General features: G+C 37.9%; 1 protein-coding gene across 1 annotated transcript in view; it reads left to right on the top strand.

Moving 5' to 3' along the window:
- The window catches only part of LOC131031111 (uncharacterized), a 125,450-nt gene that overhangs the window by 44,841 nt on the left and 62,870 nt on the right, over nt 1-17,739 (top strand). Inside the window, exons 10-11 of the mRNA XM_057962144.2 lie at nt 5,645-5,700; nt 7,307-7,382. Coding sequence (XP_057818127.1) covers nt 5,645-5,700; nt 7,307-7,382 — 132 coding nt within the window. The remainder of the gene's footprint in view (nt 1-5,644; nt 5,701-7,306; nt 7,383-17,739) is intronic.

Raw genomic sequence — 17,739 nt, forward strand, 5'->3', positions numbered from 1 at the left:
AGTCCATTGTAGCTGCAACCATATAAGCGATTACCCTAAATGCTCCACAGAATCTAGTTTAGTAGGGTTGGCTTTTTATGTCATAAATTCACCTCATTCTTCTGATTTTGGAAATTGCACTTGCATTTTAGGTTAAGAGCTAAGGACAAACAAAAGAGAGAAGAAAGAAAGAAACAAAGCAAGGAATTATATTATTATCCATAAATGACCAAAAGTAGGCTAGTGGAACTATAGGTGAGAGCAATTAACAATAGAAAGTTCTATGAAGAGAGAACCCTAGAATCAAAATTATAAAAGTACATAAGACAAAATAAAACTATAAAAGCATTGTGCTGCTAATAGTTAGCAATGAAGGGCAAACAAGAGCACCAAAAGTATGTGTCAGTGAAAACTAGAAGGAAATCTCATTGAAGATCCCTATCTGTGACTGAAATGGAGGAGTTGTTATAGCCATCATTGGTCACTGTGAGATAATACTCACCAGGGAGTATCTGTAATGTCCCCTACTGTGTTTAGAGTCTAGACCCTATTTAGCCATAGTTAATCTATTTTTTATACATTTATGACTTAAACTAGGTCGATTAGGGAACAATCCATCTTGACATGAACCAAATAAGGGTCATTCCATAGTTCAATCCGTAAATCGCTCATTCAATTTATTATTTCTATATATATATTTATATTTATGCATTTGTATATATTATTTATTTTCAGTTATTCTTATAATATATTTTTACTGTAGAACAATTTCTATAAAGTATTATAATAATTATTATATTATTATTTATGATTATATTAATATTAAATTCTGCATAAGAATGTTATCACGCTTCATGTAATTAAGCATACATATTAAGAACATCCCATGTATACCAATGAGAACATAGATATTACTGCTGTAACTCCATAACAGTGCTGTTCCAAACTCATCAATGGTCTATTTTTCCAGTCCATTCCCCCACCTTCAACCGAACCACCCTCTTATTATTAATATCTCCCAAAATCGAAGAATTGCAATGTTTGAAAGCCAAGAGAAGTGTCTCTTAACAGAACGCATCTATTCATCATCAATCGATTAATGCTAACGATTCTAGATAACTCTCAATCACTGCCACTTCAATCGTACATGTCATATCTGAATGGTCATTGATTATCATTAATCTTTAGTCTTAATTTGCCTTATCAATCTTTAATTGAGTCGCCTACTAGATATGGATAATTGTGGTCCTCGGTTAATTACTTCTCAAATACAAACTTCATAGACCATGATATCATTTAGGGGCTCGATACTATGATCGCTAGTTTTAGTACTCGTGGCTGCCTCAGTGGTTGTGTTGCATGTTACCGTATTTGATTATGGTAATTTCTCCTCTGGTCAAACACATCTTCCAAATCTTTGTCGCTGAAGACAATATGGAGTTTGAATCAATTGTTGCCATACACAAGATAATCGTTGTTCACCTTGAATTATCATAGTTGCTGCTAATCATCAGTTGGTCAAATTGATACGGTTGACAAGTCACCATCAATAGCCAACTACTTGATTAATTGTCTTCTCCTTAAATCGATTGCTTGACCATTGATAGTGTTGTTCCTTATTATCTATCGATGCCTTCCCTTATGCATTGTAATCCATATTCAAATGACATCTTTAATGCATTCGTTCATCACTCCAATTGTTATCTTATGATATTCTTGGTTCTACCAATCTGGGACATATTCGATAAATACCTTCCTTATCGGTCCTTCATCTGCCACTATACTAGTCGTAAACAGTCAGACATTTATTTGCTGATGTGTAGAGGGTTTGGAGGATATGGATGCTACGTCAAAGCTTCCTCCCAATAAGTGTTTGTTTGCTCAAACTCTTCTTAGTCAATACTGTTTACAATTTTTTCAAGTTGTAATATAATAGTGAGATGATATTAATTTATTTATTTTGTTTGAATATTTCAATAATATTATTAATAAGGATTATATTTCATATTAATTAAATACTAATATTTATTAATAAATTTCAAATAGTCATTCAAAATATTATATTAAATAATAATTGTTTCATTTAAGATGTAAATAATGATCAAGGAGGGGACATGACAGTATCCAAGGTCTTAAGACCATGCTGGGATAGCCTAGGAGAAATCAAAGAACTTCCTCTAGAGACTCCCCTAACATCCAAGGCTGGTGTAGCACCTATAGTAGAAAAAAGCTTGTAATATGATCCTTCTCTTGTGGTTTCGAGGGTTCTAGTAAGTAGTACATTCATGTTGTTAGAATGGAGTTGGGTCATGGTGATGAAAATGAACAGAGCCATGATGCTGAGGGAGAGGAGGCCGTGGTACATGAGTAATGTAAGTAATAATGGTTTGTTGAGAGAAGCTACCTAACTGATCTATCAGCTTTGATATGTGAAGTGCGAGCATTGTGTTGCTTGTCTCGTGGATGTGTTGGAAAAAAAGAGGTGATCAACATCAGGGCTCTAGAGCCTCTAGATTTGGAGGGTGACAATCTCACAAAGAAGAACTGAGCATCGCTGGTCTAGAAGTTTTGATCACTTGTTTATTTTGTGTGGATGTAAAGAGAATGAAACAGACGAAGTATGGAGTATCGTAGCTATAGAAATTATTGAGGAAAATGAGAGCAGAATGAGTGGGAAACCTTAAGTTGAATACTTGGGATGGAGAGATCTGCTCCAATACTCGTAATGTACTAGCAATAGTAATTTTAACTACCACCACCAAATGCCAAGGAATATTTTTGAAAATGTTGAAAATAATGGAAAAAGTAAAACAAGCAGAGGGAGAACATGATTACTTGAATTGTGCACCTGCAAACACTTCTCCAAAAGTTATTTCTTGAAGAGGCAATTATATTTTCTTGATTGATGTGATATTCTTGGATACAGAGAAAGGCATTAGGGCAATTTTTGCACAAAAAGATTAGCAAGAAATCCTAGTTATGTAAATACTTTACCAAAGGCCTCACTGCATGTAAATGGGCTCAGTAGAATATCAAAACACTTTTCACCAAATGATATGCCCCCACTATTGTGCTGGTTTGGGTTTGATATGTCTCCCCGTTTACTTTTTGATCTAGGTCCTTTGTAGATTTGGCTAGGGACCTAGAAAAATAATAAAACTTGGTTGTTTCTCTTTTTATTGGGTGATTACAACATAGTCATCAATATTTGCAATCTATTTGGATATCTGCCAACTCACCATCACACTGTAGACATTTTTTCCATTATCTTATTATTGAGCGTACTTTTTTGTTCTTTGCTTGATTTTTAATTGTGGTCAATCTTGTTGGCACTCCTCACCATGCCCGTACTTTTCTTTCACCACATATGTATCTAATTTTTAAATTGAAGTACCATATATTTATAATAGGCTAATGTTTGGGGGAGATATGTTTAAATTTTTAAATATTATGGTTTATCTAATCTTTAATAAATTAATATATTGTATATTATTAATTTAATTAACTTATATAATTTATAATTTATAATTTTTTTTAACGATTTTTAATTAATATGTAGAATAGGAAGATACTAATTATATATAAATTTAATATCTTCATATTATATATTTTAAGCAAAAGTTATATTTATTTAAGATGGTTGTATTATATATATTAATATAAAATTATAAAAAATCTAAAAATATATGGATGAACCAACAATGAATCCAACCGCAATTTTTTATTCGTCAAATACACAAACTTGAATCAGAATCCAAACTAGAATCTGCAACTTAGTTGTTATAAAAGTGAGATGCCAATAAAAGTTCATTTGCATAATAGCTCATTACACAACAAAAAGATGTTATTAATGAATTTGTAACATAACATATGATGTCTTTTTAGGCTACAAGCTATTATTTGTCTTTTGTGCTCTACCCTGAACAATGATTTTGATGCTTCCTATATTTGAGGTGATATAACAAATCATGTGGATCTACAATTCTTGTTTGTGTTTCTGCCTCTGGGGTCCTTGATCTATTGGCATTTTCTATATTATTGTTTGCAAACAGAAGCAATGCAACGTCCCTTTTCTGGACCACCTTATATTTTTCCCTAAATCCACAAATCCAATAAAACAAGCAACATAATATAGTTAGAGATGTAAATTTCACCCAAAGATAAGATAAATCCTTGTTGGAAACCTGCAATCATGTTAGACAAATATTAAATATATAATTCACAAGATAAATCCATTACTAGGGTTAAAACCATATATTCATAAACATATAACAAATATAATCTACTATGTTGAATTCAACCATAACGGGGTATAAGACAAGGAGACATGATAGGGTACCCAAAGAGATCCCCTACCCTAGGCCCAAGAGCGGATATCCCATCCCTTTTGGCCTCATGTGGCCTTCCACCATCTCACATGAGTTGGTGTACCTAGCGAGGCTTCCACAGCCGTTCCTCCTCATCATGCCATCCCTCTCCACCCTCTTATGATTGGATCTCACTTTGGTTCATCCCAACAATCAATCAATGTACTGATCGAAGGAGAAGCTGCAAGAGGGGTGTCCCAAAGTGATCCTCTACCCTAGGCCCAAGAGTGGAATGGCCTATCCCTCTTGGCCTCTTGTGGCCTTTTGCCATTTTATATGAGGTGGTGGGCCTAGTGAGGAATCTATAGCTGTTCCCCCTCCTTGCATTCTCTTCCTTGTTCTGCCTTGATTGATTGTTGTAAATTGGAAATCATATTACTGCCTATGTCTAATATTCATGGTGTTAGTGCAGAAACATATATATAAAACAATTATTCAAGTGTACCCAGGAAATAGAATGTTACAGCCTGTAACTTAATAACAGTTCTGATCTGATCTTATCGTTGATCTGATTTCTGATTTCTGTTATGGAAGCTGCTGATTCCCTTCGATGATGCCTTGGAGTGGTCAATGTGTTGTATATATATATATCTCCATCGGTGGTGAGGAGTCATGTTTTTTAAAAGTCACAATCCTTCTTGCAAGAGGCGGCCCTTCATAACCTGTCCTTTGCCCTTTCACAAATAAACCGCTGGAGTCTTGGGTGGAATCGCACCTTGTTAGTGTTTAATAATATATTAAACTAAGCATAAATCAGTGTAGTAATAATGTGAGATTGCTGCCATATATGTAGAGAACACATTCTTAGTGAATTTTCTCCTCATAAACATTATCAATCTCTGTAGCCGGGTCGCTCACTTCCTCTTAATGTTTGATTTGATTTTAGTTTTCAAAAAATTATGAAGTCTTATGGAGTAGGGCAATTTTCTTAATTTATTTAATGTGTTATAGCCTGGTCATGACAAGCAATATCTTTGAGGGGATGTAGAGAATTTTTCCAGTAAGTTTTGAGTTCTAGTTTTAGCTACAATTTTAGAATTTTAGCATTGAACTCTATAGTTTGACGACTAAGTGGTAAAGTCACATGCTGTGTTCTATAATGAATAGTCATTAGTCAATCCTTATGGCAGATATATTGCATTTCTTTCGCCAATTCTGGTTTAATATTGTTGGTTGATGGTTCAACTTGGATTTTCTTCCATGATGACTTGTGATTTGCAATTGCCTGAAAGTCAGTTTAGATTGTGATAATTTTAGCTGTTTCTTGGAAAATTCACAAGTTTTATTCTTTTATGCAGGATTAGATCGCTATTTACGTATATGGGATGCAAAGACAAGGCAACTTCTTGCATCGGTAAGCTCTTCATTAGAGTTTCATTGGGTATATATATTGTTTTTGCTTTGGCTGCAGGATTTGATCCAAAGCTGGTTGGTCACATTTAAATTTGGTCATTTTGAGGATAAAAGTGATGTGCATAAACAACCTACACTTGATTTTGATTTAAACTTAATTATATACTATTTTCCTGAATTTGCATGCTAATATTATGGACTTTTAATTCTTAATACACCTAACATGCAATTATCTTAGATCTGCAGAAATTAATAGCTTGATTAATGTATTTTTACATCTCTTAAAGGCATGTTTGTGCTATTGTGTATATCCAGCAGCAGTTGTCAGCTTGGAGTTTGCTTGATCTCTGTTTTATATATAAATTTTACAAAATTGCAATGTCATACAATGCAAGAGGCTTGTATGAATAGTTGCAACATATTCCCTAGGCACAAATGTCTAAGCTCGTATTTCATGTACTCCAACTTGATTCAGATTCAGTAGACCAAAAATTTTCTGTCTCGGCAAAACTCAACAACTTATAAAATACTTAAATTTCAAAAAAAGAAAATATAAATTTTATGCAAAATATAGTTACAAAATCTATCAAATGATTCTGGTGGGGGTCCAGGGGTATCACCTCTTGCAAATCCACTATAAAATCCTTCCAATCTGCTCAACAATGCTTAAATGCTAGTTTTCTATTTTACCTTGAGCAGATAGGGCTTATAAAGCCAGAAAATCATGTTTTTCAAGTGTCTATTCTGCATTTCCCTGTGTCTGCCGGAAAATTTCTGCTCTCACAAGTTTTTTTGCATGGAATAAGCTAGTACTTTTCTGAAATTGGCCACTTGCTGGAACTTGCTGTTTACTTGTCAGAACTCACCTAAATATTGCTGCAGAAACTTGGTGAGTTTTTACTGCAATAATGGTCCATAAAAAAACTTGCTTGTGCTTGGCAAGTAGTTAATATTTATACAACCTTAAGCAGAGTTTTGGAGCTCCATTTTTTGAATCTTCTCTTTAGTGGATGGAGAGCTCTTTATTTGCTGTTTGTATTGCATTTTGTTGATTACATAGATACACTTGATTTGGTTCTGGAAGATTCATTTAAGTTATTCTAATTTTAGAATTTGAAAGGAAGCCTTTATTACATGTATAACATAAATACAACCTGATATAAAAGGAAATACTGCTAATACTATCTTTATTTGTGGATCATGTGATTGTTCTTTATGAAAATTTGTGCATAAAGGGGCAAGAAAAACATCTAAATAGTTTTCTTTGATCTTGTTATGTAAGAAGCCTTCTTAAGTAAATTCTAAGTTGATTTTTTTCGTTATGTATTTATTTAGTTCGCTTTCAGTCCATTTTGCTGTTAGATTTTTCACATATGCCTTTCTAAGTTATAGAGGTGAACAAGCATTGTGAAGAAAAAATTGATATGTATCAACTGTTTCTTTCTCTAATATTATGCTGAATGTATGATAAAACAAATGCTTTGAAGATTTAACATTAGAATTTAGCAGCAAGTGTCCAGTAAGCAATAATTTCCCTTCTTATGCATGTTTGTAATTTGAAAATCTGGTCTTACATGTTTTGTTCTGAAATATGTTTTGGCTTGCAGGCATATCTGAAGCAACAACTCATCAGTGTTATTATTGATTGCAATTTTATTGCAGCAAAGCCAGCTATTGACAAGGGTTAGTTTCATGATGCACCAATTAGTTACTATTACCAAAAAATGTCCTCTAAGTTTATACAAAGATTTCCTCCTGAGGTTATTGGTTCTCTGTATGGTGTTCAATTTTTATATCTTATTTTGTTTTAATTATACCCCAGAAAATGTTTTATCTTTTTGATATAATCTGATCATTTTTCTTTCACTAAAGAAGTTTCATATGGACTTTCAAGCTTTAATAACTTGCATTCAAAGTTTAGATGCAAAGATTGCGTGATAAAGCTAGAATGAGGATTGGATGCAGGCAAAGTTAATTGGTTTAACAAATGTGACGAAACACGTGGGTTCTAATGTCTAATTGTATCTTTGAATATTTATTTTTTCATTTTGAACATTTAGCACACCTAATGTTGTATGAGACAAGCTAGAATTTGTTTTTGCAAATGAGATGAAATACAAGGCTATCAATTGGAAAATAACATGTAGGGCTTCATTTTACAATTCAAATCATAAAGAGCACAACTGAAATACTATAAATTGAGAAAAAGGATCCATGTCTAATTCTTAGTGTACTATCAAAACTTGGTTGTGATTATTTAGTCTTTGTTTCTATATATCATACCATGAAGAGGGGAGAAGGATTCCCACAAAGTCACACTCAGAAAACAAGTTAACACAGCATACATGTGAAAGGAAACCACAAACATACACTTATAATGGAGGTAAGAACACATACACAGCATGCATAAGTTAAAGTAAGGCAAGAATGGTAGTTTCAATTCATCCAAAGGCCAAAGGCCAAACTTACAGTTGCAGAAATGCAAAAATAATTACAAGTCTTCAAGAGAAGAGAAGAGCATGGAGGTAAGAACACATACACAACATGCATAAGTTAAAGTAAGGCAAAAATGGTAGTTTCAATTCATCCAAAGGCCAAAGGCCAAACTTACAGTTACAGAAATGCAAAAATAATTACAAGTCTTCAAGAGAAGAGAAGAGAAGAGCATAAGAAAGATCAAGCCAATAGGGAGAGAGCCCTTTACAATGAGGCTTAACAACCTTATATAAAAATGGGTTACAATGGTGATCATGACCCCTGCATGTCAGTCTGGAAGTGCATGCACTTGACTTGTACATGCAAACAACCTAGCCATACCCACAAAGGTCAATCCTGAGAAGGTGGATTGACTAACCTTCTAAAGTCAGTCATGACATAAGTCACCAAGCATGGCCCCGTACCTCCCTTGATGGAAATCTTGCCAAAAACATTTAATGCACCCTTGTGGCTCCACAAAAGAAAGTGCACAAGTCATTAAAACTGTCAGAGCATTAAAGGCCTTGAGTGCTGATCACGCCATTCGGAAGTGTCGCCAGTTGGAAGGAAGCCCGAAGACTTCGGAAGCTCGGACTCCCGAAGTGAGGAAGTCAAGGGAAGGAGCAAGGAACTACAGAACCTCGAGGTTTCCGAGTTCCGGGGGAACTAGGGAGGGAAGGCAAAAGGGGAGAAACTTCGGACCTCGGGGTTCCGGAGTTCCAGGATAGAGAGGGAAAGGGCTAAAGAGAGAAGGGGAACTCTGGACCCTCGGGGTTTCGGAGTTCCGGGCAAAAGAGAAGCTTAAGAGAAGATGCGAAGGAAAGGAAGGCTAGGAACTTCGGAACCTCGGGGTTTTGGAGTTTTGAAGAGGGAAGGAGAAAAGGGACAAGGAACTTTGGAACCTCGGAGTTTCGGAGTTCTGGGGGAAAAGAGAGAAAGGCTAAGGAGAGGAGGGGCTAAGCTAGGGAAAGAACTTCGGAACCTCAGGGTTCCGAAGTTCCGAAGAAACTGTAGAAAAGCCAAGGGAAGGAAGGGAACTTCGGAACCTCGGGGTTCCGGAGTTCCAGAGAAGGAAAGAAAGTGGCTAAGACAAAGAACTTCAGAACCTCGAGGTTCCGAAGTTTCGGAAAAGGAAGAAGGAAAGAGACAAGGGCAAAGAACTTCAAAACCACTACATTTAGCCCCCACTTTAGCCTGAGTATAAGTGTACGCCAATACTTGCCGGTAAAGTATAACGAAACAAGATTGAAAGACTTTTACCATGTCAAGGAGGCAAGATGCGCCAAGCCCCCAGTGGACTTAGGATCTTACGACTTCGATTGACAAAGTAAATGGGAAGATCGAGAAGGGGAGAACCATGACTGCAAGTAGCAAAGTTCCTTTCACTATGAGTCATGAAAGCAAGGATACCAAAGATTACAAAGCAAAACAAAGCTCACTAAGTAATTCTAAGTATCAAAGAAGGAAAATATGAGTGGAGTGTATGCCCCCACATTAAAGGGACCGCGGGCGCCTTATCGGGAGCGATTGCTTTAAGGTAGTGTTGTGACCATTTCACACATCGCCCCATCGCAAATGGGGACCCCCTCTTTTTGCTTGTTTTTTCGCTCGCGTTTTCGCTTTCGTTTTTAGGGTTTTGTTAGTTAGTTGATTGTCTGGATTTAGGGCCAAGCCTTAGGGTTTTAAATTTTGTCTTTTCAAGCCAAAATCCAGTCCTTTTTGAGAGCTTTTGAGCTTCCTTTTCTAGAATGCAAATTTTGAATGCAATGATTTCGCCAAAATGGTCTAATTTTCAATTGGAATGTTCATGCAGAGCTTAAATTTTGTCTAAGTGTTGACCGTCAATGTGAATTTTTGTCCGATTGAATATTTTGACCAAATTTTGACTTTTTTGAATTTTGATCCTGGGCATTGGAATTGATTTGTTTTTGCCTCGTGAAGTGTTAAAATGTGAAAAATCTTGTTATTTTGGCCTGTAGGAGCAAAATCGCTCCTGTCCCTCAGTGAAGGACGGGAGCTCATTTTCAAATATCTCATCATCCCTGCAGAATCCAGACAAATTTCAAGTTGGAAGTGATGGAGAACGGCGAGATCTTTCCATTGAATATAAATTGAAGATTTTCATGAGCACAGAAATGCCTCCAGGAGGAAAATCGCTCCTGTCCCTCAGTGAAGGACCGGAGCTACAATTCAAATTTCGCCTTGTCCTTGCAAGATTTTGAAAACTTAACAGTTTGAAAGGGTCCAAAGGAAGATGCTTTGCCAAATGAATATAATTTGAGATGCAAAAACGAAGGATAATGACCTATATTGACTAAATCGCTCCTGTCCCTCTCCAAGGGACCAGGGCGAGGTACCTTGTAGCTCTCGTCCCTCTCCCAGGGACCAGAGCGATTTCCTTCATTATGCAAAATCCAAACAAGGGTCAAGGCAAGTTTACGTTCAAAAACAAGGGAAAACATGAGATGAACGCATTGAATATAAATTGAAGATTTTTGGGACGTCCATAACAGTGTTAAATGCCTAGTTCGCTCCTGTCCCTCAGGAAGGGACCAGAGCGATTTTTGATATAATTGCTTTTCTTGCAAGGTTACAGACAATGTCAAGGCATGAACGAATAGAGTGAAGAAGGACGAGTCCGTTGAATATAAACTTGGAACCTGGCAAAGTGAGATAGTGGCCACAAAGGGAGGATCGCTCCTGTCCCTCTCCAAGGGACCAGGGCGATACAATGGTGATGATACTTCCTACGCAAGTTCAAGGTCGTTCCTCCGAAGTTCAAGGTCGACACAAGTCAAGACAAGGTGGCGAGGGACGTTTCAGGGCATTTTCAATCAAACACAAGCATCAAGGTCGTCACGTTGGAAGGATTTGCGCTCTAAGACCCCAGATCGCTCCTGTCCCATGGGAAGGGACCAGAGCGATATTTCCATTAAGGCATCGATTTCAAAAGACAAGCAAGTGTTAAGCTACCAAGAGGATCGAATGGACGTCATTACACGCATTGAAGATAATTGCAAGTTGATAAAAACAAGAACAAGCTCGCAATGATGAATTTCGCTCTTGTCCCTCAGGAAGGGACCAGAGCGATATTGAGTGTATTGATCAATTCATGCAAAATTACGTTGAGTCAAAGTTTTTTTCAAGGTCACACGAGGTTCAAGACATCTTTTTATAGTGACATGCAAGAGTTTTGAACGTCCAAACATTATCAATCAAGCTAAGGAGTCCATATCGCTCTTGTCCTTTGGACAAGGACCAAAGCGATTTCATCAAAAACACTCATACTCCTTCAAAGTCAAGGCAAGGCGAGGATGGACGAGGTAAAGGACGTTATTTCGAAGGCAATAAACAATGAACCAAGGTCAAATGTTACCAACTTGAGCTCAAAACGGAGAAAAGACATGGATCGCTCCTGTCCCTCTCCAGGGGACAAGGGCGATGTTAGGCAAAACACATGATATTCTTTGAAAATCACGTTAAGACAAGGACGCACAAGGTTTTAAATGGCATTTGGAAGATGATACAAGGAAAGGATCGTATCAAAATGGAGAATTTCAAGCAAAAGCCTTAGGATCGCTCCTGTCCCTCTCCAAGGGACAAGGGCGATGATCCTTATAGCATCAAAGGTACCTTGCAAAAGCAAGTGGGACGTGTGCGGAATGGACTAGCAATGATGTTATTCGCCTAGCAATGGAAGTTCGAAGATCAAAGATGCAAGATGAACGTGGAAACATGGAGATCGCTGCTGTCCCTCTCCAAGGGACAAGGGCGATGATACATCTAAAGACGCTCATGCGCACATGCAAGGCAATCTAATTCGAAGAACCCAACCAGATGATCGATTTAGAACGTGGAAATGAAGGAGTTGAACGTTGAAAACGCAAGAATCATGACAAAATGGTGAATCGCTCCTGTCCCTCTCCAAGGGACCAGGGCGATGAGGTACGTCCACTTCATTTTCAAATTTTTTGGCGCCAAATAAACCTTTTTAAATTCATTTTAACGCCAAAGTTCGATAAGATTTAAAGTCCTATTTAATTGGCATTTAATATGGCGTTTTGCATTAATTAATTATTTTGCCTTGATTTAAAAAATCGAAATTTATTAATTAAAATAAAAGGCATTTAATTAATTAATGAATTAAACAATTAAAAGTCGAATAAGAACGCTCATGCATGTCAGTCGGCCTTGTTATTTTATTTAAAAATCGTTTGAAATTACTTTATTTTATCAAGTCGGCCTTGAGGGTGAAGTGTGATGTGAGCGCTATATAAAGGGGGGTAAAAACTATCATTTCTACATCATTATTTTACCTTTCTACATGCGAATTGAGGAAGACGAAGGGAAGTGCTGAGTGCGAATTGCGTTGAAGACCAAAGGTGGTGCGAGTTTCATTCATCCAAAGGTGGCGCTTAGTTATCAAAAGGTGGTGCGAATTTGAAGACCACACCAAAGGCGAACTTGGGGATCCATCTAAGACCACGTCGAAGGTGCGAAACTTGGAGATTTGTTTGTGCGAACTTGAAGATCCATTTGAGACCACGTCAAAGGCGATAATTGAAGATCACGTTCTCTCCAGGGGGGCGAAGTCAATTTTGAGGAGATCATATTGAAGATTACTTTATACCTCAATTTTGCCTAGGCAAATTTTGTTTTTGCATTCTAGAGTTAGCTCTCTATCGAGGTATGGCGATTTAATTGTTATTGCTTTATTCATTCATCGTCATATTTCAAATTTTGAAATTTTGAATTTTGAATCTCTTGGCTCAATCGTTGTATTTTAGGAAATGATGACTCTAGAGACTTATCATGAGGTTTCCTAAATTTTATCTCTCTTATTTACGTTATTTATTGCAAAATCTATCTCTTATAATGAAATGTTGTGTAGGTATGGCAACCCCAAAGGCGGGAGCATCCACCAGCCGCTCGGCTCTCATGAAAGAAGATCAGAAGACCGAAGAAGTGGAGACCAAGATCGTGTCTAAGTGGAGCAACATTGGAGATACAAACTTGGGGAACTTTAGCACGAAGAAGTTCCGAGAGGTCCCTTACATCGGCAAGCCATCACCTGTCGCCCGGAGAATAATAGAGAGTGGCATCATTAAGGCGGCCGGTTTTCCTCCAGCTATTCAGTGCCACGAGTTGATGATCGAGTGTGCCCGTCACTACAATCCACAGTCCAGGACAATTGTGTCCAACGAAGGAAACACTTTGGCGTACCTTTCAGAGGAAGCCATAAGTGAAGCCTTCCATCTTCCAGAGCACAGGGACATGATATACAAGAGCATTGAAGGAGCCAGATCAGTGTACGATGATGATCCAGATGCTTGCCTAAGCATAATCAACAAGAACTGGCTACTCAAGAGTCGTCCCCGTCTGAGCAAAGTACCGAACACACCACACAGGATTGATTTCCAGGAGGAGTACAGAGATTTGATTACCATGCTCAACAGAGTTACAGGAGCACCTCATGCCTTCTATTTTGAGAAATGGATGTTTTACTTCATCCAGGTGATTGTTCAAGGAAAGGGTACAATACATTGGGCTAGGATAATTAGCCATTGCTTAGACGTACAGTTGAGAAGACTCAGGGCTACTAAGTCCTTCCACATGAGTTCATACGTCATCTATGCCTTAATCAGGAGCGTTGAGTACGCAGGACTACCTCACAGAGGAGTGATTGGAAGAGGACCCGGCGAGGTCAGAGTTTGTGAATCCTATACCTACTTGCATCATCCACCAGGGAAGTACTACAAATTAGTCAATGATACTTTCACGATGAACATCACAAGGACGTTGCAAGGAGGGATTCACAACAGATTATCTCAGGATGCCCAGGAATTCATCAAGAGGTACGGTGCTTGGTTCATTCAGTTTCCCAAGTTCACTTACATTAGAGTGCATGGATGTCCTTTACCTCCATACATGTTGCCGAGGTACCCGACAGACAGAATTGTGTTACTTGAAGTAACAAGGCAGTTGGCAGCATATGTGAAGGCATTCAGACACAGACATCAGAATGGAGTTCAGGTACCTATTATTTTGGGTAATTCAGTTGAGGTATGTCCTAATGTCTTAGCCATGGATGACGCAGAGAAGGAGTTAGCCTTGTATCCTTTTTCATCTTTTGCTTGGAGGAATAGTTTTGATCCACATGGACATTTAGAGGAGACGGTCGGTAGAAGATTTAGACATGAGTACCAAATTGAAGATTTTATGATGAATCTCCTAGATGATCTCGAAGTGAAACGAAAGATACATTCTAGATTGCCTTTGGATTTCATCAGGAAATGTAAGATTTACAGAGTGGCCGACCAAGCTCAGGACAACGGCAGGCACATCCAATCTTCATATGATAGAGAAAGTAAAACAATTAGTTTGAATTGGAATGAGCCCGAGGCCGTGGATTTAGATGATTTGATGGCACCAGTCTTGTCTTGTACTCGCAGATGGGTAGACGTTCAGCATCAGAAGTTGAGAGAACAAGGCATAGCTATGTCTTTTACTTTGGAAGAAAAACCAGCTGAAGGTGGAGCCAGTGTTAGTGAAGGCAATCCTAATCCTAGGAATTCAGGTGAAGGTAACCTTCGATGTGCCAGTGAGGGCAATCTCCATTCGAGAGGTTCGAAGAGAAAGGAAAGATCAGAAAAGAAAGAGTCTTCCAAGAAAAAGCAAGATGCCAACAAAGATCAAGCACCAGGTACTTCTTCTAGACCAGAGGATAGAACAATTCGAGTAGAAGAGTCCATGGAATCGATGGTACAGAATGACAGACTAGAGGAAGGACAGGCGCAGCATGTTTCATCCGATGGATCTCTCCAAGACTATGATTTAGACAATGATAACGAAGTAACATCTCCTCCCAGACAAGAAGAAATAGTACATAAAGAAATTCAAGTTCAAGAGACAAGATCGAATATCCCAGATTGGTTGAAGGAAAGATTAACCAAGGTGATCGTAATTGAGGACGAGGACAGTGCAATTGATTTAGAGAGCCTTGTTGGACGTTCACATATGACAACAGAGAAGAAGAAGGCTACAAAGATGTCCAAGATGATTCGAGATGAGACTGGATCTAGAAAACTGCAGATAGCTACACCAGCAGCAGACAAATATGAGGGTGAGATCCTAGCAGAGGACTATCATATACAGACTATTGAGTTAGGACCATCCACAGCAGAGCAGACTTTAGATGATGCCACCGACACATTTGAGGCATTGAAGGACAAGCTTAGAGAAGAAGTAGAAAAGAATAGAAAGCTTGAGAGAGAGGTCGGTGCATGGAGGACATATTTCAGTCACATCAATGAACCTTTGGGACGTCAGGATCCAGTTAGATCACCATTGCAGGCATTGCCCCTTCAATCGATCAATGAAGCAGAAAGATTCAGGAACCTGGTCCAGCGTACATGTAGTTGGATGGATAGGTCTCACACGGTGGCTATTGAGTTTGTTACAAGGATGTCGAAGATCACCCATCAGGCTATCCAAGTTCTTGAGATTATTCACAGATTGATGGCAACAGTAGCTGCGTTTGCCTATACCAAGGACGTTGTCATCCCTGTCTTGAAAGTTATAAGACACACATCCAGGAGAATTTTAGCGCAGGAGAGGATCTTAGAAGGTGATTCTCACAGTTTGTTTCAGTGGTCAACCTTACTCCATATAAAGAGTGTTCTCTTTGAGGACATCAGTGTTAGATGTGGTCAAGTTGAGGAGGTGATCAATCCGATCCAGGACAGAGTATTTGAAGTACTTCGTACCATTCTTGGCAGAAGGATCGAGGTCGAGACAGATGTGGATTTACAAGAATTTGAGGATAGAATCAAGATCATCTTTCGCAAGGACGCAGATGTTACAGATGAGCAGTATGATCAGATGTATGCCACCATGCTCCTGATTGATAGAACAAAGGAACTTGAACCTACTTGGGACACGGCTCTTCTAGATGCATTTGATTAGGTTATCCACTTAGAAGAGAGTATCAAGAATCTTCCCGAGATTCCAAACACAGAAATCGAAGGAATCGTGACAAAATTCATTGCATATGCTAAGAAAGAGAATTGGAAAGGGAATAAGATTCTAGATGAAAGGTTGTTACAGATGACATGACATCTTATTTCTCATTGGTTGATACCTCCTAGATTTTTGTGCCAAATTTAATATTTGGCTATGTATTTAATATTGTTCAATAAAAAGGAGGTCATTTGTAACAAACCCTAATTAGGGTTTAGGTGTCATGATCTTGTCCATTGATTTATTTTCAATCTGGACCTTTCATTGTAACTGGGGATGCTATTTATACTCCCATTTTTCATTTCATTTAAAAATAGTGAATAGTTTAAGAGATAATAGTTGATGTAATAGAGAGATTAGAGTTAGAAGCAATTTTATTTTGTAGCAAGATTGAGTCTTGAAGAGAGAAATTCAAGCAATTGTTGTATATGATGACTTGGAAATCAATAAAATATTGAAGTTATGGTGTTTTGTTGCAAATTTCTTAAGTTATCTTCATGGTTGTTGGATGTACTTGAATCACGCTCAATCAAGGTAGTTTGTTAATTTGAAAGGCTAAGTGTGAGATTTGATATTTGGTGGGATTCACAATCCAAACCACTAGCTTCTTGCTGATTGTAGGAACGCCTTGCGTGGTCGACTGGAAAACACTTTACATCCTTAACCTTCAAGCATTTTCGTATCTAGGATATGTACCTTCATAGTAGTGTCCTTGGTCTTTGATGCATTGAACACCATTATTACCTTAGAAGATCGCACTAATTTCAATTGAGTTGTTATCTTATGGCAAAATTGAAGTTGGTTGAGTCTTGCCAAATCTCATTCATGCTAAGTCGTTCATAGGGTTAGGCTAGATTAGACTTCCTTAAACCCTATCCTTTTGCTATTTTTGAAAGTTCCTTCTTAGTTTAGTAAAATCTTCGAGCCTTTGGAATCCGTAAGACGCCCTGGAGGAAACAGCAAATCACATCATACCACTAAAAAAGCTTGTCCACACGTGGAGACCCCACTAAAAGAACCTTGGAGTCCATCTAACTGATCCTTTTCGCAGATCTTCAGCAGTTAGAGACTATTTTCTCAAGAGAGGATAAGATACCCATTGGTATTTTATTCTGTGTATGATTGTGTAGAAAATACACGTCAACAGAATTGGCGCTAGAAGGAGGGCTTAGTTTCCGAAGTTCGAAGTCCGAAGATTTTGAAAAGAGAAAACATTGCAAACATGATCATGAAGTACGATGGTGTTGCCGAATGAAGGACTGAATCATGTGGTGCAACCCAATTTGCAAGTAGGCAATACCCAAGAGGACATCATTTCCGAATTGAATCAAGTAGCTTGGAACGCAAGGAGAAGTCAAGACGAATATAACCAAGTCAGGATCATCTTAGAGCAAGAGGAAGATATAGCCGAAGAACATCAAAGGGTCATAGCTAGGAATCTTCGCAATCAAAGGAACCCACAATAATCCTTGCAAGACTTCACGCTGGATCGCATTGGTTCTTTCTCGCCCGAGAAACATCAAAGGTTGTTGAGGTCCACACCAGG

This window comes from Cryptomeria japonica, chromosome 7, assembly GCF_030272615.1.
Source record: "Cryptomeria japonica chromosome 7, Sugi_1.0, whole genome shotgun sequence".
Classification (NCBI taxonomy): Eukaryota; Viridiplantae; Streptophyta; class Pinopsida; order Cupressales; family Cupressaceae; genus Cryptomeria; species Cryptomeria japonica.